Genomic DNA, 24,469 nt, shown 5'->3' on the forward strand with positions numbered 1-24,469 from the left:
TCTTACAGCTTGTTTAGATACATGCTAGTTATTGCTGCAAGTGACCGATTTGGAATGTTTAAATTCTCGAGTATGGTCCATAGTTTGTTCTTTAAGGCTCTATCAAAGGCTTTCTGGTAATCTACAAATGCTGTGTGTATGTTTCTATGTTAAATTCACATTGCTTTCCAGTAAGATTTTTAATGTAAAAGATGGACCAGTGTACAATCATCCTTTTCAGAAGCCATTTTGTTCTTCACAAAGTTTATTTTCTACATATGATTTAAGTTTCGAAATTAATATTTGTGCATATAACTTCTAACCAGTATATTCCTCTGTAGTTTTCACGGTTGCACTTATTATCTTTTTTATATATTGGTGTGATAATTGCCTAATTCTAACTTTCCGGGTTTTTTCTTGCTGCCAGATATTGTTAAATAATTTTTTTTTCATTAAAGCAAATTTTATGTGTTACTTCCTCGTGAGAGATTGCAGAACCAATAATAGATTAGTGTGTGTGTGTGTCTCAACAGGCAGTAAAGAGAGGAGTTTGTTAATGTTCTTCTTTGATGATTTAGGGAATAATTTGTGGAGACAGCTGTTCCAGAGATCACAGGTAGATGTAATAAAAAGATCACCAGGAACAGCAGCTTTCATAGGTTAACAAGAGAATTGGAAGTAGATATTTGGCAACTTGTTCATAATGTTGTAGATTTAGCAGAATTGGTATGAGTGGAGCACGAGTTCTTCTAAACAGTGGAAACATCACCTGTGAGGCACTGGCTGGAAGGAGGGGAATCATCACTTAGCTCAATTGTCCTCCTTTGGACAACATGAAGAATTGTAGAGGTGTTTAATACACCATTTCAAATCTGAGAGCCACATTCTAAGGTTAGATGGATTTGAAGAGAGTTAATAGAGACAGGTGGAAAGTAAAATGTTAAAAATAAATAAAAAAAATAAAAAAAAAGATGCCAAGTTTTTTATAGGTTGAGGATACTATAGAAGTGATATGTTTGTAATGATGGTCCAAGAAGAGAGATCTCATCTTGACTAATGAGCTAAGTATTATCAAAAGTAAGAGGAGGAGAAGAGGTGTTTTTTTTTTTCTTCTCTCTCTCTCCCCCCCCCCCCCCTAATTAAAAAGAATTGTGTTTCAAAATTGAAGATGACTAGTGTTTAAGGACATTGGTTTGAAGATCATGAATCTTTGGATGTTTGAGCACTACAGGGTTGGTTATATGAGTAGGAGGAATGTTGTGTTCTCATTAGCAAAATTGCAGACTGGGCTCGATAAGTGAGAGAAGGCCATTTATGTATGTGAGGAAGAGGATGGTATTATAACTGAGCCATGAGTAACACCTGCATTAGTAGAGAAATCTGAAGTGAGAACACGATCCTCCATTACATGTGCAACAAATGACCCAATTACACTGCATGAAATGCAGACCATAACAGATCAATTTTCTGAAAATCCTATTTTTCAGGCCTTATCAAATGCCTGGAAAATAATTTTTCAACTACTACAGCACAGATCCATATCTATTCATAGCATATGTCCAGAAAATAATGAATATGAAGAAATTGACTGTTAATGACTTTCTCCATTACTTGAGCTAAAAGTAGGGTCAACAGTTTGATGATAGATATTTATTTCCTTTTTTTTGGAATGGACTGAATGTGGGTACCTCCATCCATTCTAAGAAAGACCAGAAATGTTAATGATGGAGTAAGATTGAACATTTACAAAAAATTGTTCATAAAATGATTTTTATGCAGCTCATTTATATTTATTATATATATATATATATATATATATTAGGGTTACCAAGTAATTTTATAAGCTTGGTTATTTAACTCCTAATCCCTGGTGTTGTACCATCTTTAGACTTGAACTATGTTTCAGGTACAAACTTAACTGTTTGCTTTCTTGGGATTAGGAGTTAAATAACCAAGCTTATAAAGTTACTTGGTAACCCTAATATACAGTATCCCCAAGTTAAAAAATTAATTATATACACACACACACACACACACACACACACACACACACACACACACACACACACACACACACACACACACACACACACAAACACACACACACACATATACAGGGGTGGTCTGAAAAATTATCAGCCTAACAATGAAAAAACACAAATTTATAATTTCAAAATTATTTTTATTTTTCAACATAATCTCCCTTAAGACTAATACATTTATTCCAGCGATGCTCCAGCATCATTATTCATAATCTCTGTAGTGGTTCTCAGTAAGATCTGCAAAATACCCCTCTACGGCTGCAATCACCTCTTGATTCAAAGAAAAATGCTGACCACCAAGGAAGAGTTTTAGCTTTGTGAAGAGATAGAAGTCAGAGGGAGCCAATTCTGGGGAATAGGGTAGATGTTCCAACAATTCATGAAAGATGATTTTTTTCTTCTGCATACTGGATCTTTTCTCACGAATTTTTTCATCTAGTCTGGTTAAAAGATCAGAATAATAATCCCCGGTTATTGTTTTACCCTTTAATTAATAAATAAAATGCCTTTAGCATCCCAAAACACCGATGCCATGACTTTTCCTGCTGATGGAACCGACTTCTTGTCCACCGTTTTGACTGCTGTTTGAATTCTGGTGAATGGTGAATCCAAGTCTCATCCATAGTAATAAATAAATGCACAAAATCAGTTTTATTCTTGTTAAAGCGCTCCAAGCACTGATCAGAGATTGTCATGTGAGTGCTTGTTTGATCTGCTGTGAGCAAGCGCAGCACCATCTTACGTAAAGCTTTTTTATATGCAATTCTTCATGCAAAATATATCCTACATGTTCTTTTGAAATGCCTATAGTCTTAGCAATTTCATGCACTTTGGCTCACTGGTCATCCAAAACCATATCGTGCACTTGATCAATGATTTCTGGTGTTGTTACACTTTTTGGACGTCTGTCATGTGATCATCTTCAAGGCTGGTATGGCTACGTTTAAACTCAGTAGCCATTTCTTAATTGTCGAAAACAAAGGAGAAGAGTATCCATAAATTTTTATGAACTTGGAATGAATTTCTTTTGGCGTTAAATCTTCTTTCACAAAGAATTTTATAACTGCACGATACTCAATTTTATCCATTTCAAGGGATACACACAAAACACTTTTGCTTCAGACAGCTGTATAAAACAAACTACTTGATAGAATGATGCAATTTCACATGGATGCTTATGACAGATGTATCAACTTAGAAAAAAGAAAATCATGCCAATAGTTTTGCCATTCTATGGTTGAGGCCGAGAACTTTTCAGACCACCGTATATATATATAGAAAGTTTTTTACCTTGGGTATATACTATGTTTATTTGCTTGGTATGGTATTGCTTGGTATTTTAAACATATATAACATATATATATAAAAACAGAGATTGCTTTTTGAGTTTTACTCATCATATATACCAGCTGTATAAGATGACTACAAATTTTACACTTACCTGCTAACAGCTTCTTACACATTACTTTTACATTTAATGTAAGCATAGAAATCAACAGTTATTTATGAATGATGTCTTCCAATGTGAGATGATTAGTAAAATTGCTTGTTTGTATCTTCTGTTTTTTGTTTGCAATTCATTCATCATACCAATAAACCTGAAATCTCTGTTAAGTAAAAACAGATCATTAATAAATTCAGTTGCATTGTTCAGAATTTAAATAATTCTAGGGTGAAAGGGAAAATCTGGTTTCTTGATTGTTGGGAAACAGTCTGTGTAATATGTTTACACTGAGGTGGGCAAAGACAGTAGGTTAAAGTTTAGTGAGGAATAACATTTCTGTTGTTTGGCTTTTTAATAGCACGAGTTAAGTGATTCTAATGTTAAGAAAACAGAAAACATAACCATCATTTGGACATAATGAATATTGCACTTTTTACCCTTTTAGAATATTTTGAGCTCACTGATTATTATTAACATCCTCAAAAAAGCATCTGAAATTTCATCAAAAGCCAGCTGCATTATACTTTATTCTTATCTTGGACAACAGTAATGTGTTATTGGAAAAGAGGCCTGAGATAAGGGATGAGAATTACAAGTGGAATGTGAATAAAGATTGGCATACCCAGTGGTGAGCTATGGAAATTTTAACAAAGGACTTGCATCGTCAGTAAAAGAAAAAAAGCCGTATTTCACACAAAAACTTTTATTAATACAGCTTGTGTACAAATTCCAATCAAAAAGTATGAGAGGACAATCAACCTCTAAAGGCTATCATTTTCAAACAAATATTTCATGATCTAAACATGAAATATTTGCACACAATCAATTGTATTAATTTATCTTACATAAGAAAAACATTTTTTAACTATCAAAATATAATAAGAATGAAATCTTTTATTAAACATTTTATTGGCTATCAGAATGGAGAAGAGTAAAGATAGCACTTATTTTATTTTCAAACTTGGGCACATTCGTTATAGAGGAGTTGAAACAATAATTCCAAATAATCTATACACTGCCGAATAGACTAATTTTTGTTAGGGTACCGTATGGGTTTGTCGCTTAATATGTTTCAAAAAAAAATTTTTTTTTGAAAAAATAAAAAAGTAAACAAGAAGAACAAGGGGCTCGCAAATTAAAAAAAAATTTAACAAAGGACTTGCCCGAGCCCCCGCAAGCCCCTTATAGCTCACTACTCGGCATACCTGGTTTGGTTTTATTTACAATCAGTGTAAGTCAGTGGACTGAAAACCATAATCCAACAAAGAAATTGTAAGCAATGATCATCTGATTTGGTATTCTTCTACTGTAATATGAAAACAACATAAGGTTTATGATTGACTGCAGTTTGCTTTATAGAAAAGGAATAAAAAAACTGATTTTTTTATTCTTGAATGACAAGTAGCAACTGCTGCATACCTGAAAGGCAAGAATTAGACTGAGATTGGGTATGATTATCTGATATTTTGGTAGATAACAATTTATGAGTAGTGATTCAATGAATGAAAATCAATAACAAAAATTGGGAGAGCTAGGAAAGTGATAAAAAAATACAAAAAATCAAACATTTCAATCCAGAGAAGATCTTGAAGAAGAATTTATCTTAATTATGGGGGCTTTGATATATCAAAGTGAATATAATGCCGTCTTTGAAATGACAAGTGAACAATTTGGAAAAAAAATGATACAAGCTGACCTAAGTATTCACTACAGTAGAAGTTACTGCTCTCGGTATACAAAAACGTAGTTAAAAAGTTACTTTATACACTAACTAGTTTGCATATGCTTGAGAAATACTTTTCTCAAGTGTATGATGAAGTCAAGAATAGTTTCTTATCAATTACTACTTCAATCTAGAGAAAAAGTAATGACAGTTTTCTCAAATTCAAAAGTATAGTTAAAATATTGCTAATAAGTATAGTTAAAATAGGGTGGCCCATAAATCATGAAGGGATTTAAAATGTGAATAACTTTTTTGATTATTAATTTTTTTTCATTTTATTTTTTTCCAGATATTCTAAAGAACATTTGGGAAATTAATCATGGAAAAGTTCACAACCCAACAACAAACCAAAATCATGCAATTTTATTTTGAAAATCAGCATTTGATTTCAGTGTTCTTCCAACTTCTTCCAATGGTGTTACCTGAAGGAAAAGGTTTATGCGAACAAGCTCCAGATAATTCAATAGCTGAAGGAGAACATTCATGCAGAAATTAGGGCGCTGCCAGAAACATTAACAGCCGTCATGAAACATGCCATAGAAAGGGGCCCATCTTTGTGAAGCTAAAAATGGAGGGCATTCGTGTAATGTGGTTTTTAATAACTAATAAAAAAAAAACTTCAGGTTCTGTATTTCTCATCATAACAAAAAAAAAATTAAAAAAAGTTATTAAATGTTTGAACCCATTCTTGACTTATGGGCCACCCTGTAATGAAAATGACATCTGCTATTGAGTTAACTCACAGTATCTCCTTTTATAATAGGTAGACACCTATTATAAAAATAGGTGATTCATTCTAATAGGTGGACAACTTTGATGACGTCAAATGCTTTCAGTATACAAAAAAAAAAGCAGTCACGAAGTTGCTTTGTGTTTCTTATGCTTCAGTAAAGTTTGGATGAAGTCAAGGTTATAATTTTTTGTCAGGTAATATACACAGAAATAAATTAGAATGCTGTTAAACTTTAATTTCTTTAAAGAGCCAAAAAGTTATTCCAAAAAAAAAATTAAAAAAAATAAAAAACTTTATTCAAATGAAATTGATACATATTGTGACATCATGATAATTAACAAACTAATGCTGTAAGATAAAACAGATACTACATTATATTCTGGTAGTTTCTAGGAAATTGTTAGACCAAAAGAAAAGCATTTCAGAACTGTTAAAACAGCTGCAAAAACCATTATACAGGTATTGTAATATAATGTTTTTAGTTAAATTTGCAATTTATTGCTAATATCTGTTCATAGGCTGCTTATATTAAACTTTTGTTATATGGGATACTAACAAACCATATAGTAAAAAAAAAAAAATGCTACATAATTGATCAGTTTTAATATACTGTGATCAACTGTGAAACACAGTCAAAGGTTTATTTACTATCAGAAGAATTTTATTTACTATCAAGGAGAAACACTATTCCTGTACTTGATAGAAGTATTATATCAAGTACAGGAGTAGTGTTTTGGATAGTACAGAAAGAGTAAATAAAATAGAATAGTTCCATTAGAAGCCAGTTTTCATGCTTATGCAAACCCTAATTTATTTTTTAAGCTCACTAACAATTATATTAACAGAAAGAAAAGCTTACAGGAAATTCCATATTGCTTATAAAAGATAAGTATAATATTCTGAAAAAAAAAAAAAAAAAAAAAGGAATTATTCTACAAATTATATACAGCACTGGAATTCAGTTATGATCTTTTATGTTAACACTAAAATTAATTCAATAATTTACATCATATTTAATTTACTATAGTCTTCTTTTTAATATTATAAATTATATCAAATTTATTCATGATTTCTGCTTTTAATTTCTGGATAACTGGAATTTCTGGGGGACTCATTTCACAATTTGTCCACATTTATATTTCTTAGCTATTTGGTATAGTATTAGGAATTCCTTTAGTGCCTTAGGCAGAGTTGCCATTAGCTTTAAGTGAAACCTTCTGATTTTAAAAGATTCATAGGCAAATCATAAAATCAACATCAATTTAAAAAAATTAAAGACATATCAAGGAGGAAGAGGGAAGCATCCAACAAAATCTTTTAGTGATGCCTTGTGCCCTTAACAAACTCTGCATGTTATATGCATACTTCTTCCTATGGCATTCCAACTCAAGTTGAACCTTTGCTTAATGGTGCATGCATTGTATTAAGTACTATAGAAGCTTATCATTAGAGCACATTTTGTGAATAAGCATTCTTTCTTTCAGGCAGTTGCTGTGATATATTATTATGTCACAGCAATATAAAGATACACTAAAAATTATTATTGAATCATATTTAGGACAACTTATTAAAAACATATATAATCTGATAATGGTTCTCGATTTGATCAGAGCCAAGTTGTTCTTCTCACATGCTCAAGAGATATTTATCATATTTAAATGACATCTTTTTTACAGTTTCTAAAATAATCATTCTAATGTTCTTTTTAAAAGATAAGTAATGAATGTTATGAAGAATATTCATTATTTTTATTATCTCATAAGTGAGGCATATGCTTCCTTTAGAATAACTGGATTAATTCATTATTTATATGATGACTACTTAGATTTTGACTTGATAGTGATACATACAAAGAGGTTATTATGAAACCAGTGATAGTTTTATTGATATTTCTATTGCTTCGTGCATTACATGAACTGAAAAATAAGCTTCAAAACATGCATTGTTTCTTCAGTGAAAAAATATCTCTACTTACTGTTGTCATATTGCTGTCAAGTATGAGAGATGTTATAAACTTAAAGCATATTAATATCAGCAGAGATATTATTTACTCCATGCTTGGCACAAGAAGAGAAAAATTCATAACAGTAAATAGTGTATGAAACTCTTCTTTGTCTATTTATATAATTTCCTTTTGAAAACGAAACAGTTATCAGACTTAAAATACTGTATTTAATTATATAGCCTTATAAACATCAAGAATGTTTTTCTTTTCTGTTATTCAGGCTCTGTTTAAGAAGAAGCTTCCTTTCTTCACACTTTATATAGTATACATCTTTGATAAAGTTCTTGTACAGGCTTTATGTGAAACTCTCATATGATATCATCTCCAGATCAGGTAATGAAATGTGAACTCAACTGTGAATTCTTTGAAGGTTAGATTAACTTTTTACTTAAGGCTGCGATTCTTTCTTTGGATCTACCTACCTGTAATAGACAAAAGTATGTCAAGCATAAAGTTACAGACATTAATTGCACTTGCCATCTACAGCCACTTTCTTCAAAAAAAAAAAAAAAAAGACTGCATGTAATTGCATCCGTGTGAAAAGCATGATGAGTTTTCTGTATATTAGCTTTATGTGTAGCTCTACAACTTATCACATAATATGCACACAAAAAACCTTCAGATAAAGTCAGAAACTATTATTTTTTGCTTTTCATTACTTGATATATATTGTTTATCACCATCCACATTCTCAGAATGAGAGTTACGGGACTTTTCAAGGGCAGATATTAGATTATTTATTGTTACCACAGAACTCTCTCTAGTAATTGCACTTTGCCCCCCACTAAAGCTTGGAACTAGTTGTTTACCATTTGTATAAAAATTCTTTTTGTCATTTCCACTTTTGATTTTTTCATTATCTTTATGCTGCAATCCACTTTTTAATCTTTTATTTTTTTGTTGTCTCTTGGCTTTTTTCACATAATTACTTTTGCTAAAAATTTTTGATGATCTTCCTGACTTTTTTACTGCTTCTGCAATTTTACTTCCCAATGAGAGGTGATCTTTCTCATCATCACTGTGTTCTTCTGATACATCAGTAGCTATATTGTTCTCATTTATTGTTTTTTGCTCAGGTAAGTACACTTTGTACAGTGATAATGTTGGTTCATTCTGTAAAGGCATGAAATACAATGTCTCTTTTTCTTCAGTGTGAGAGTCATTATCATCATTTGAAATTGCATCACTTTTCTGTGTTACAGAGGACAAAGTAGAATTATTTTCTTCAAAAGAATTTTTGTTCACATGTTCCATATCAATTTTATAGATTTTCCACAGAGGATCATTTGTGTCATAATTTCTTAAAGATAACAAATCCAAATTCGTGTGGATATTTCCAAATTCCTTTGATGAAAGTGCATCTGGTTCATTTTTTGTTTCTTCACTATAAACTGACTGCTGATCTTTTGTGAGATATTTTGCTTCTATATCACTGATACCTTCATCAGATAAAGATTCTGTTGCTGGAATAAAAACTTGTCTATCTTTACCATCTAATAAGCATTTCCCTGCTGAGTGAATGTCATGAAATTCAAAATCATCATTAGCATCAGTAGTAAAAGAGCCACATTCATCTGAACATGTGAGTGAAAGTCTGCTATCAAAAGATCGTAGACTGAAACTACTAGTGCTGTCAGAAAGAGATGAATAAATGTGAGAATTATCATCACAGGAGCATGCTGGAATAATTGTATCTGTTATGGGAAATTTTATAATGGAATCATTATCGTTGGAGAAAATATTTAGAGAGGATGGATAATAACTATTGAAACCATGAACATAGGAATTAATAGTCTCTAGGAAGGGGTATCCACATGGTTGAGATAACAAGTATTTATTCCATTCTGCCTCTTGAAAGCTAGGCAGCGAATTTCCCATTATAGCATAATTTGGCAAGTTCCTTGTTAGTGATGAACTGATAAAATTTGTTTTCTGAACTCCACTGACTATATTACTGATCGGTAATGGATAAGTCTTCTGATCTGTAAAGCAAATAGAGAAATCAGTATTAGTCTAAACATCTTAAGTATAAGAATATCATAAAATATATAGTAAACTATATCTGTGACTGAGAGCAGTAAAGACAGCAGGTGAATGTTACAGGAAGATACAAGGTAACTTTAAACCAGAGAGGATCAAAAAAGGATTCTAGATTTGATATAATCTGTTATACAATATCAAATCACATAAAGGTAAAAAAGTACCACCTTATAGTGGAAGGAATCATACAGTCTACAGACACCAAAGATGTATAGTGATTGTTGTGCTTTTTGATATAAGGGTTTAATCAACTGAAGGTGAGTTACATTATAATTGACAAGAAATTATATTCTTATTTTGATAACCAAGTGAACAAATTTCCCACAACTTCCTACATGAAGGTGAGTTAGTCAATCTCATACAGAGAGCAGGTAAGGCTCTTCTCTCAAAAAACTAAGGTTCATCTTCCTGCAGAACAGGCAAACTAGCCAGAATGACACATACAATTAATAAACATAATACACTGTCTCATTGTCTTAGTTGCTTCATCTGTAACTTCAGTAACACTTGTTTACAGTTCATTATTTTATTTTATTTATTTATTTTTTTTTTTTTTATGTGGCTCACACCCACAAAAGGTTTATTTGTAAACCTATAGTACATTTATGCTGTGGGCAGGCCAAGCATTTTTTTTCTATTTTTATTTATTTTATATAATTTTTCTATTTTTTACTTAGTTTTTGCACAGTCTGGGAACTGCACTAGAGATCAAACATAGAACTTTTTAAGCCACTTCAGGCCTCCAATAATCATTCAAAAATAGAATAGATCTGGATGTCTCTGTAAGTAGTGATTGTATGTCATTTTATATTTGTATGATTAATATTGTTGAAACAGATGTGGAAATTATTTTTTTAGTAGGAATTTTGTTATGATCTTTGATGGAGGTTTTTAATTACATAGAAGTTATAATTAATTCCCCTCCCCCATGATTGATTTTATTGAATAGTTAGAGCACAGCATGCAGTGAGAAGAAAGCTACTTTTAGGCACTAAATCCATACAAAGAACATCATATATCAATGGTACTCTTCTCGCCTACATGTCACATTACTTGGATTCTCTCTCTCTAGACAGGATTATGTGTCAGCTTATCTGGAAGCCTCCCTCCTGATGTATTACCATCAGTTTCATTCACATGTAAAATATAACAGCCATTCTGTGGTACTACTTTCTTGCTCTACTATTAAATGGAGGAAAGATTGGGTCACCCCCCCCTACCCCCTTAACATAATTTATACCCTTTACTTGTGTACCTAGAAACCCTGCTCTGGAGACTAAATGTCATCAGCCAGTTCTGATGCTGTAAGGAAGGATATTTGCTTGTGAGTTTGATAAATTCTGTGCTATTTCTCTTGTTACTCTAGGATAAGGTACTGAATAAGAATGATGTCAAAACTTTGTTCACCAGCAGATGAATCAGGCGGTATCAGTTAATGACATTGTCTTGACGAATTTAGCAATCTGAAGTAGTTCACTGAAAATTGCATCAGATAGAGATTTCAATGATTTCTTGTCACACCAGAGTGGGCCAAATGCTTTGAAACCTCCAGAAATATTGAGTGCTATTCAAAATTATTAAAATTGCACTGGGCTTTTTCCTCAAAGCAATATAGATTAAGTTTCCTCACTATTGTAAACCCAATGGACAAAGGAGAGGAATGAGTTGCATGTTGAGTCTGTTGATGGGATGCTATTTTTTCAATTCAATTTCAAACGAACTTCTAATAAAAACTTTTGTACATACTTGAAGAATAAGAAATCACTGCTGAAAGAGAAGAAGCAGTCTGTTGAGATGTATAAATGGGTACAGGAAAAGGAAAGTAAGTGCAACAAGGGGAGTGCTGATACAATAGTATCTCGTACATTTTTAATGTAAATATGATAGTATTAAAAATATTATTTTTTAAGTATTCAAAGCTTTTGTTATGACCAAGGTATTGTAATGCTATCTATCATGACTTCCAAAAAATTATTAGCTTCGTAATTTCATATAGAAAATTATTTCATAATGCATTTTTAAATAAGTTTAAATAATAACATATGATAAGAATGTAAATGATGTAATAAAAAATAACTGGGTTTATAGGTCATAATAATTATTTAACACACCTACTAGTTTTGCCACTTAAGCTAGTGGCTTCATCTGAGTTAAGATAAACACACAAATAAATATACAATGAGCATTGTTACACAAAAAATACAAGTAAAACAGAAACATGTGGAGCATGGAAGCTGGCACATGATCAGTCAGTGTTCAGCAGGTGTGCCCGATAATTTGCAGAAAAATTAAAGTCCAATGTGTTTAAAGATCTGATAAGTGACTTCCAAATGTCACACAAAATCATTTTTGTGCGACATTTTTTATGTAATAAAAATAATTATTTTTTATTACATTAGTTTTTGTGGTCGAAAAAAATAAACATAATCATCAATGTAAATGATCTTAAGTTGCAGATAACTGCCATTGTTCATTTAAAATTGCATGTGTTTAAATCCTTGAAAGCATTCCTGATATGTAAGCTTTTACAGAAGAAAACTATTACTTTGCTGCCCTTTGATTCAATTTATAATGCATCTTCAATGGATAAAAGATATATGTGAATATGTAAAGTTCAGAACACCACATTGAGTTTTCTGAACTACATATTACACATATATTGTATATTAGGAATTGAAAGAGTGAGCAAAAGTGATCAAAATATGAGTGATTAAAGAATAACAAAGTAGTTGTAATAAGAGAGAGAGAGAGAGATAATATGGAAATAGCGGAGGGAAAAACTGAAGCATGTAGTATGATGACCACAATCTCACAGCTTCAATGTGTGCTTCATAATACAAAACAGGAGTCACAGAAACTGGAAAACAGCTTGGTTAGTATCAAGAAAGCTAAGAAGGGAAGGAAGCTATGAAAGAACAGAAAAGGGTTTATGGTGTGATGTACAGTGGTTCAGTGATTAGAGGTATGCTAAATTAGCAAATAATGAAAGCATGTTTTCTGAGAATAAACATTTGTGATATGACATGACTGTGGCTATATACTTAGGTAGAACAGGTGGAAGTTATTATACTATTAGTCGGAACAAATGACTTGAAAGGAGGTAAGTTTATGAGAGAAGATATGAAAGCATTGCTGATTGACATGAAAAATATTTTCTTTAAAAAAAAAAAAGTGTTTCAAGATTTATGAGCCTTTTGCCAGGGTACAACATGTTGGCTGAGACAAAGATTTGTGACTGCTAATGATTCAGTACACACACACACACACTGTGCAGGAGAAATGGTATGCAGTATGTTGATGTATGTAATGTTTTTGATCTTACAAGAATTAATGAGATCTATCTCTGTTAAATGCATTCACTCATGAGCATGAGTGTATTCCAACTTCATATTCACTGCATTGAAAGGGAAAGCAACTCTGTCATGGAAATTCTGAATAACTTAACTCAGTCAAAAATATTCATGAAATGAGCATATGACTTAAAGTTGCACAATGGATTACACTTAATGCATTTGGTATTAGGTGCTTGGAGGAATATGTGGTTCAGTGAAGGAGTGAATATAGGTAGTCAAGGGAAGTATATCAGTGTGGCTGCATTAGAGCTTGGACACATGCATTAAGGTAAGAGAGAAGAATGGTAGGGAAGATATAACCTTGAGAATGATGGAAGTAGTTCAGGTTTTGCAAGTCACTTGAACATGCATCAGGAATAAATTTGAATTTTTAACATTTGTAAATGAAATATAACCAAAATAATTGTCTTTGGTGAAACCTAGCTCATAAAAGAGAATAACCTTACAATAATAGAATGTGGTAGGTATAGTATATTCAGGGAGAACAGACAGGATAGAAAAGGTGGGAGAGTATTGCTAATGATTGCAGAGGAATTAAATCCAACCAGTATGAAAATCCTGAATAGTGACAGCATGGCTCGACAAATTATGCAAAATCCTACTTGCCCAAGATCCCCCTCCCTCTCCATTTTTAACATGTCACAATAAGTCAACAGGAGTTCCAAGTAATTAGTGATGCTTATCATTCTTTCAGAAGATTTGCATTGTGTGAAAACCATTTGAATAAATAATAAGAATAGGAAGAATAGTAAAAACAAATTGTTTTTTTTTTGGGAAAATATATATTACACATATTCTTCTGTGTTTTCTTGAAGTTACAAAAATTTGTTTCAAAAGTTATTTTTTATTAAATAAAAAAAATTCTATTTAGTCCAGTCTGCAGTCACTCACCAGTTTGCAAAATCTACTTGCCACGAGCAAGTGGGTGAATGTATTTGTTGAGCCATGCAATAGTACAAGTAACACAGGTAGTGAATTCAGGGCTGTTGAGTAGGGATTAACAGGGCAAAATACATAGTTATATGTTACTACAGGCAGGATTACTGAAGAAGGCTGGGCTGCATAGACAGATAAACCTTATGGATACAAATTAAGCTATCATTATTGGTGATTTCAACTATGGAGATATAGGCTGGAAGAAGGAAAATGCATGCAAGACTAGTCATATGTATCCATAGACACTTATGGATACAAATAAGACTATTATTATTTAGAGTTACAGAGAGATAACTACCTTGAATGGCATATAGAACCTACAATATAAGAATTGGATCTAGTAATAGCATGTTAGAATTTGCACATAAATGAGGTAGTTTTGTTTTGCCTTCAGTTAGAAAGAGTGATCAAAGAAGTTTTAACTTTGGATAATGGTAAATCGTTTGAGAGCTTTGTTGGGGGGGGGGGATAAAAGAGAGTGTTACATGTGTAATTATAAAGTAGGTGAATATAATAGACTGAGTGGTTTGATATCTAAAGAAAACTATTCATCTGCATCTGCTAGAGTTAGGAGAATAAATTACATATGCCTTGCATGCATATACTGAGAGAAAGGTGATGATGAGACTCTAGGAACAGTATAAAAAGAAGACTAGGAAAGTGTGACAGCCTTGGTGAGGAACAAAATTAAAAGCAGTCAGTCTTACAGACAAAGGGAAATCTGAGAAATTTTGCTATATTGCAAATAAAAGGAAAAATGACCATGGAAAAATAACATAATTAAATGCAGATGGCAGGAAAGGATTGTCAAATACTTTAAGAAACAGCAGAGTTGTTAAATGATCACTTCAGTAAGTTATACATCCCAGATAGCCTTATTAACTGTCTAGATGCTGAAAGACTATATAAATAGATAGATGGATGAGCTCAAGTATTAAAGCTGTTACAAGGGTTTAATTCAGGCACTGCATTGATGGATTATTGTCAGTGCTCTGACTTGGTTATTTAGCTTGAGTCTCAATTTAGGAACTGTGCTCAATTTATGTGAGCACAGTTCCTAATGAGTGGAGGAAGAGCAAAATAATTCCATTATACAAGGGTAGAGTTAAGGGCAGAAGAGCAACAGATTATAGACCAATAATTAGCCTCTACAACATTAAGATGTTGGAGAGGCTAATTAGGATCTGCAGTCAGTACATAGCACTTTGATTGATGGCATATGTAGAGAACAGCATGAATTTATTAAAGAGATCTTGCTGTAACAGTTTTGTACTAGAGAACTGAGAGTTGCATATACAGAATGGATATACTGCAATCTTTTTAGAATTTGCTAAAAATCATTTGACTGGATTCCACATTTGGAGATTGTTGTAAAAAATAAAAACTGATGGATAGATATGCAAAATAGACTTATCGTATGGATAGGAAAGTGGTGGTAACTGACAGGTAACAGAATAATATATAAAAAGGAATATGAATAATGTAAGAGATGGAGGTGACTTTTGAAGTATCACAGGGTTGTATGCTTGGACCGCTATTATTTAACTTACATATTAATGATATTGAGGTTGGTCTAGGTAGCAATATACAATTATTTACTGATGATGAAAGTTAGGAGAGGTAACAAGGGAAATTTCTACTCCTCACGGACTGATCTGAACAAATTGTTCTATGACAATAAATGTCAATTTAATGTTATCAAATTCAAGGTTATGCATTTTAGACTGAGAACTTTTCAGGTAGAATGTTTTATTAAATAGTCATTTGTCACAAATAGCTGTTGAAGCTAGGGATGATGACAGACATGGAGTTAGTTTTAAAGAGGAGCCTATATTGCTAAGTCATTGCATCAGATAGCTGCAGTGTTAAAAAAATATACTAACTCATGACTATACAAGGCTTTGATAAAACTGCATCTTAGCTACTGTGCTCAGATATGGTCATTTGGATTCAGAAGAAGAGATGAGATAGTTGAAAAGATCCATTGGAGGATAATCAAGATTATATCTGGCCTATGAAATTGTACATATAAGGATAGACTAAGGAAAGGAAATATGGTTTTCAAATTTGGACGAAAAGAGAGATGATAAAGACATAAGTTAATAAGGGGATCAGTGTAAACACAAATGAGATATTACAGCTCATGATAGGTGGGAGAAGAACTCAGGGTCATTCCTGAAAACTGAGTACAGTTTGGAAATGTGGGGTCCAAACACTCATCACATGCCATTCTTCAATGGCATGTGATGAGTGTGTGCAATAGGACACAAGTGGATGTTGTGATTGCATCTTCAGTGAATGTTTAAAGAAAGATTTGATAAGTATCTAGGCATTGTATGACCTGGAAGAAGTCCTCTCTTAATGAGTCTCTGGAGGAGCCTGCATAATAATAATAATAATAATTCATAAACATCCCTGTCATAGTGGGATTCAAACATACAACCTGTATTTGTGGGTTTGAATCCCACTATGAGAGTAGAGATGTTATTCACTTGACCAACCACCAGACCACCAAAATCTAAAGTAGGTTATCTGGTGGTTGGCCAGATCACCTACTTTAGATTGTGATAGGGAATAAAAGAAGGAAAGAAAGATACAAATTATCCCTGATACTGATAGTTGATAAAAGCTAATTAATACAATATATACACAAAAACACAAGCTAAAAGTATTATTTATTAAACCTACTGCCATATATTTCAGTCTGAAATTAACAGACTATCATCAGTGGCTTAAAAAACAGTTGTTACAAGATAAAATGCAAACAATTGATTTATTTGAAATAAAACGTGCCACGTGATGTTAAATCGCCAATAGTAGTGCTATGCTTTCACTGAAGAAAAGGTTAATCATAACAGTGTAAAATAAATTACATATATATATAAAACTTATAATATCATACTCAACAGATCATCAGATAGATGTAGTATCTAGATGGTTTCTTAAGACCTTATGTCTTTATAATATATCATTCTTGGTCTTAATAGTAATTGGGGAAAAAAAAAAACCTTTAATGATGTGTTATTTGAATCAAACTTTCCCATATTTTTGATAAGGATAGGCAGTCATTCCAATTCATGTTAGGGCAATGAAGCATGGCCTCAGCACTCTCAAATAAGCATTCAGATTTGTACTGACATCTATGTAGAAGGCAGGTTTCAAACAAAAGAATGTCGTGGTCTGTCTCTATTCCGTGTTGAGCTAATCCAGACTTACCAGACTTTTTTTGCTGAAAATATATGATTGATGTTCTTGTATTCTTTTTTCTATTGAGTGTCCAGTTTGTCCGAAGTAGGAAAGATGGCAGTCACATGGAACTTGGTATACACCTGGGAATATGAGAAGAATGATAATTCTTCTCATATTCCCATATTCTCATATTCTAAAAATGATAATTTGTTGTCTCTTTCAATTTTTTTTTTTTTTTTTTTTTTGTCTATACACCCTCAGGCTTCATTTTGGGTTAAATATATAAATGACATTTTACCTTACCAACGTTTTTAGCTACTATAAATACTTTACATCCTCATATCAAATTCACTATGGAAATTGATAGAGACAACAAATTACCATTTTAAAACATTTTTCTCATCTGCTCAACATCAGTTTATAAAAAACCCACTTTCACTGGACATTACATACTCCAATGTAATGTCCAGTGAAAGTGTTTATTTCGATGAGCTAAGACTAATTGTTACTCCCCATTATTTACAGGAAGACCTCTCAAATATCAAATAATATATGAAATTAAATGACTTCTCAGGACTACACAACATCGGTTTGACTCCTACAAACCTAACTCAAACAACAAAAAATCAAAACGTTGAGTTCCAATCCCATACATCTCCAGCATTTCAGAAACGATTTCATGAATTCTGAAGAAATATGATTTGGTAGCGACTTTTATTCATATTAATAAACTGTCAAAGTATTTCCCCCCCTCTTCTAAAGATAAATGATCTCCTGTATACATATATCTATGTATACACCTGGAAGAGATATACCAAGCTCCATGTGACTGTCTTTCCTACTTTGAACAAACTGGACACTCAATAGAAAAAAGAATACAAGAACATCAATCATATATTTTCAGCAAAAAAAGTCTGGTAAGTCTGGATTAGCTCAACACGGAATAGAGACAGACCACGACATTCTTTTGTTTGAAACCTGCCTTCTACATAAATATCAGTACAAATTTGAACACTTATTTAAGGAGTGCTGAGGCCATGCTTCACTGCCCTAACTTGAATTGGAATGACTGCCTATCCTTATCAAAAATATGGGAAAGTTTGATTCAAATAACACATCATTAAAGGTTTTTTTTTAATTACTATTAAGACCAAGAATGATATATTATAAAGACATAAGGTCTTAAGAAACCAACTAAATACTACATCTATCTGATGATCTGTTGAGTATGATATAAGTTATATATGCAATTTATTTTTCACTGTTATGATTAACCTTTTCTTCAGTTAAAGCATAGTGCTATTGGCGATTTAACATCATGTGGCTTATTCTATTTTGAATAAATCAATTGTTTGCATTCTACCTTGTAACAACTGTTTTTTAAGCCACTGACAGTGGTCTGTTAATTTCAGACTATAAAATATATGGTAGTATATTTAATAAATAATACTTTTACCTTGTGTTTTCATGTATATATTGTAGAGAATTGTGGCACAAGTTTCTCTAAAATCGAGCTAATTTATGCATAAAAATAAAATACAGTATGTAAATTCATGCTTTTTGTTTTATTCACTGAGTATTTTTATCATTGTGCTAAGAATACCTGTGTGTGCATATATCTATGTGTATAGCTATATATTTGTATACCTGATAAATTGGGATATGATCCACGCTTTCTCTGCATTGACTTTTTCACAGCACTTCGATGTGGTGGATCAGAAATGTAAAGTACAATTGGGATGATAAGCACTTCAGATAGTCTTAACCAAATTGTAGCATTGTCAACCCATGGTGACCAAAATGTTGGTACTAACACACCAATTATGGTGAATCCCTGAAAAATAAACATTACTTATGTTTTCAGAGTTTTTTTTATATTGCAAAACATAATCATATTAATATAATTTTTTAAATAAAATAATAAATTTTTTCTTTATTTCTACTATAAATTTAGAAATAATGCCTTTTCTAAGATAATAATTTCCCATTTTTATAGATAAATCTTAAAGATCTTTTGACAATTTCTGTATATCTTCAGCTAGGATTTTTATCCATGGCATTTTGACAGCACAGTAACTTTAAGTTTTTTTTTTACTAAAACATTTATATTTTACAGTTTTCAAATGTCATTTGAGCCAGTCATTTTTATAACATGTTCGCTGAATGAATGCTGCAAGTGTAAAAATCTATATAGATATATAATACTCAAGAATAAAGAATCAGTTCTGTTCTGTTTAATATTTTTTTTAATGTGATTCCCACCCACAAAAGGCTGTGAACTTGTAGCACATTAATATGTGCTATGTCTTTAGGCAGTAGATAATTTTCACTATCTGGTGTTGAGAATACTCTGGCCATTGGAGATCCCAAAGATGATAGAAAAAGTTCCATATTTGGTCATCTCATCCTTAGGCCATCCATAGGTTGGCTGGCCGAGTGGTTAGTGTATCCACTCTCCAGCCAAAGGGCTGAGGGTTCGAATCCCATCATGGGCATGGATGTTTGTAATTGTCTGTGGAAATAGTAGTGATGGTGGTCGGCGATAGATGGCGTTGGTGTGTTTGTGGTCAGTTGGTGGATTGAGTGGTGGAGTCGAGTTGTAGAGCAGGTGCCCACCCTCGATGAGTCTTTGGACTCCCTGGAGGTGTCAAATAATAATACTACTAATACTCAAATAATAGTACTACTAATATTCTAGAGGTTTTTACTATTATTATTATTATTATTATTATTATTATGTGATACCTCCAGGGAGTCCAAAGACTTATCGAGGGAGAGTGTGCCAGCAACAGTGACGTAACAAGGGTATGAAGCGCCTGTGGCAAGTGTCTAACCTGCACCCCCCCCCCCCCAACCCAAAAATGTTATACATTTTGCACCCCAAGCCTAGTTGTGCCCATGGCGAGCACCTCTTTCACCACACCCTCGTTACAGTACTGGCCAGCAGCACGAAACGATTGAACTCCTTCCAACTACTAACTGTGCTCAAACTTGCTTAACTTTTTGCATGAGCCATTAGTAGCAGAGGCTCTACCAATCGACAACTAACTTTTTTTATATGGGATTTTAAAAAATTCATAAGCAGTAAATCAAGTCATAAATCGACTTAAAATACTGCATCACCTTAAGTTTTAGTATGCGGCATCTGATATTGACTGAATTATGTTATATTCTAGTACAAAAAAAATTTTACCAGTGATGGGGTTTCTGCTTCTGCTTTACCCAGACAAAAAAATAAAAATAACTTCAGAACATTAGGGAAACTCGGTGAATGAGAAATGGGAGGGTGGATGGGAGGAATCAGTAATCCATCCATTCACCTGTTAGTATATAGTTATGCAATGCCAAGTAACCCTATGATATGATTCATATATGAGATAAAATAATCATTTATCAGTAAGCATTAATGGATACGATTACATCTTGGCCATTTCTGAAACATTACTAGAAATTTTTTTTTTTTTCATTAAATACATAGTCTTTAGTTCTGATAATCTTTAGAGAATTACATCTATTACTCACTTCATTTCAAAAAATGTTAAGAATAATTATCAACTTTTTCCCTCTGTTTGTTATCCTTCACTAATGGAAAGAAATGCACTATTGGCATTGTTGATAAATTTGGAATGAAGCTCCAATAGTACAAATTTGTATAGTGAACAGATAGAAAAAAATAATAATAAAAATAAATTCTAGCTTTATAAATGAAATGTGCTATTGTAAATTCCAAAATCTGCAAGAAGAATGCATGATTGACTTTATTATGGAAAAACAATTTTGCAGTGAATATCTGTGGTACCTTCTTAGAGTGACAGCCTCAATGTTGTCATGTAAATACTTCTATGTAAAAGTTTAGCTTATTGGTATTGCCAATTACAAGTATCCCCCCCCCCCCCCAAAAAAAAAAAATGTGTTAGCACAATTTGAAACTGCATTCACATAACTTCAGCAGTATATGTGACATTGAAGAACAGAAATATGGCACTTATGCAAAGCGTGAATAGAGACAGGAAAAATTATTCATGGCCTTTTGGCTGAGTAATTCAATGCTACAAAATTATACTTTTTTTCTCTGCTTTATCTTGCAGTATCAGCATTTTTTTAATGTCAGATAAATATAGCAAGCTGTATTTGCCATTTGTATTAGCTTTTTTTTTTTTGGTGTATATACTATTCTATATATTTGTTACAGGGTGAGGAGTCATTCCCCCTCATCTGCATGTCTCATTTTTAATATAACATGGTACAGGAGAATCACTACTTAATAAATTTCAAGATAATAAATTTTGATTATGTAAATTTTTTTTTTTTTAAATTGCATTTATGAACACCACACAAGCTAATAAATTGCGACTTCAGTTCATTTAACAAACACAGAACCCACACTTGCTAACATTTTATGATGCCCAAATTTTCACTAAATTTAACAAACCCCAACTTATGAACACATCATGTTCATAAGTTGGAACTTGTATTTCATTTGAAAAAAAAAAAAAAAATTATGTGGGGGGGGGATTGAAATGAATGACAGTGACTGTATTTAGTGTATGTATAAGGGTGATGGTATTATGGAAGCACAAAACTGTAGAATAGGCAGTTCTTCAGTGGGTGAAGCCTTGATAGTTCAGTTGGTAATGATGCCATTTGGTTGGGAAGATGGATCATGGACCCCTGCTGGCCTGGTTGGCTGAGTGGTTAACATACCTGCTCTCCAACCAAGAGATCATGGATTTGAATGTCACTGTGGGCACGAATTCATCAAGCGGTGTGAGACCACTGCCCTGCTCACTGGAGGCCTGAAGTGGCTTGAAAAACTTCCATGTTTGGTCTTTAGACTAAGGTTTCTGGATTATGTAAAATTTTTTTTTTAAATTGCAAAAAATTTATATAAAAATGATAAATATGGCAAAAAATTCCTTTTTCCACTCACAGCACAAGATGTATTATAGGTTTATAATAATCTTTCGTAGGTGCAAACCACACACACACAAAAAAAAACATGCCATTCAGCAATGCAGACTTTGTCTCATTAATGTGACTGCTGCTCATCATGTGGTGTCTTCCTGAATTCCTGTAGACCAGTTGATTGTTTCCACATTAAACTGATAAGATTTCCATAACGCCCTTTAGTCCTTTGTTGTTAGCTTCCTGGATTTTCCTTTGCATTTCTTAGCTAAGATAGTATTCTCATGTTTCCATTGGCTGATAATATTGTCTCCAGTTGACTTTAGGTGATGCTGTCCAATGTCACGTCAGTCACTGATATGGTACTGTATGATAAACCCTCTTTTGAAGTCCATAAGTTCTCCATCTGACATTCATGATATGCAGGTGTACCGCTGATTCTGAGGTTTACTTTATATATCAGTATAATTCACCTGTGATGACAGGCGTCTCAATACTTATTTCAGCATGGTTATATGTTTCACATATAGCCGATGAATAAGTCATCCATATTCTTAATAGCTTATTTTACATATATATATATATATATATATATATTACTGCAGCTCCACATGGAATGGTTTTAAATCCTATTCCAGCTTTTTCCTGGACTGAAACGTGTTTAATTTCACCCTCATGATTTCGCATGGTCGACATTATGACACAAGTGATATATATAAACAAAAAATAAAACTATTCGTTCTAAAAATATGCTTGTATTATGATACTACTGTATTTTCTCCTAGTTCTGCATTTGTTAATTTTTTCCCCCAATTTCATACTCTTTCTCTGTTTTAGTTATCGTTAAATATTCGGAATTTAACGGGGGTTGCATTATTAAGACACAACCACCAAAATTATAGCCACTGGCAGTCGTGACTGAAATCTATAAACGTGAAAAATTCAGCGATCAGGTCCTTAACCGAACGATAGGTGAATGTCCTACGTGTTAATAGCCGGGGTGACAAACTGGGAGACGCAAGAATCCTTTGTAGATTGTAAATATAAATATAAAATAACGGAGAACATGTTTATATTCTTACGCAAAATGCAATGAAAAACGAATTGTATTACTAACCGTTTAATTTAAATAATAATAATAATAAATTAATATTATCGATCACAGCTGTTTTTAGCTTCCAAAACGCGTTTTTTAATTAATTTTCTTGAATAAAATGGAGTATAACTATAGCTGAAGATTCTTCAATTAAAACCGGTATTTTTAAAGTACAGGTAGATAATGATGGAATCAAGTATTTGAAGCTATTCAAAAGGAAATGGGAAATATATCGTAGACTACGGATAATTTTGTATTTAAAAGTGTCCTTAATACATTTCTGTAAAATCATTCTTTACCATCATGTAGAATAAATATTTCAAAAACTGTTCAGGAATTGTTCAAGAAAGACATCTATTCTTCATATTTGCTGTGCAAGAAAACTCGCGGGTTTAAAACATATAGCAACACTGCAAGGCAACGAACAGATATCACGAAGGGTATTATATGCGTTTGATCGTAGAAAGGGAGTTTGTATCAAAACTATATCCGCGCTCCTTTTTAAATTAATGTATAAAGAAATAATCTGCAGAGCTACTGAGAATAAAATTAAGAAATAATATGTAAGTTGAAATTTCTCCACAGTATTCAAATAAAAGAAACCAACACATTGTTAATGGTCATAATTGGCTACCGGTGGAGATTGATTTTCCCCTCTGTCTCCAAAAGTTAGATAAGGCTAAAACAGTCTTATCTACTCCCTATAGGAAATGAAAGGTATTAGCGAGTGTAGCTCAGTGGAAGTGCGAGAGCAAAAATCATAGAGAGAGAGCATACACAGAGGAAAAAGCGTGGAGCGTATATACAGGGTGTTCGGGATAAATTTGACAGTTTCGTAAGGAAAAAGAAAATCTTCTTTGTATCTACTAAATTTAATGAATTGACAAAAAAACATTACAGGCAGAGTTAATTACAATACTATCAACAAGATTTACTCAAAATAACCACCATTAGCATCGATCACAGCTTCAATTCTGCTTCGGAACCTCGAACAAGCTGATGCTACAGTCTCCCTGGGAAGGGC

The 24,469-nt window shown here is 32.5% G+C and overlaps 2 protein-coding genes across 2 annotated transcripts in view; one reads left to right on the forward strand and one right to left on the reverse strand.

Moving 5' to 3' along the window:
* The window catches only part of LOC150108277 (EEF1A lysine methyltransferase 4-like), a 40,666-nt gene extending 32,404 nt beyond the window's left edge, over positions 1-8,262 (forward strand). Inside the window, exon 4 of the mRNA XM_090415721.1 lies at positions 8,147-8,262. Within this exon, the coding sequence (XP_090271847.1) occupies positions 8,147-8,242 (96 nt within the window). The 3' untranslated portion in view covers positions 8,243-8,262. The remainder of the gene's footprint in view (positions 1-8,146) is intronic.
* Positions 7,779-24,469, reverse strand: part of LOC150108278 (uncharacterized) — a 72,016-nt gene continuing 55,325 nt past the window's right edge. The window contains exons 2-3 of the mRNA XM_090415719.1: positions 19,092-19,278; positions 7,779-9,908 (exon numbers count right to left, since the gene is read on the reverse strand). Of these exons, the coding sequence (XP_090271845.1) occupies positions 8,545-9,908; positions 19,092-19,278 (1,551 nt within the window). The 3' untranslated portion in view covers positions 7,779-8,544. The remainder of the gene's footprint in view (positions 9,909-19,091; positions 19,279-24,469) is intronic.

The sequence above is a fragment of the Typopeltis vanoorti genome, chromosome 3 (genome assembly GCF_054136105.1).
Source record: "Typopeltis vanoorti isolate ZY-2024b chromosome 3, IOZ_Tvanoo_1.0, whole genome shotgun sequence".
Classification (NCBI taxonomy): Eukaryota; Metazoa; Arthropoda; class Arachnida; order Uropygi; family Thelyphonidae; genus Typopeltis; species Typopeltis vanoorti.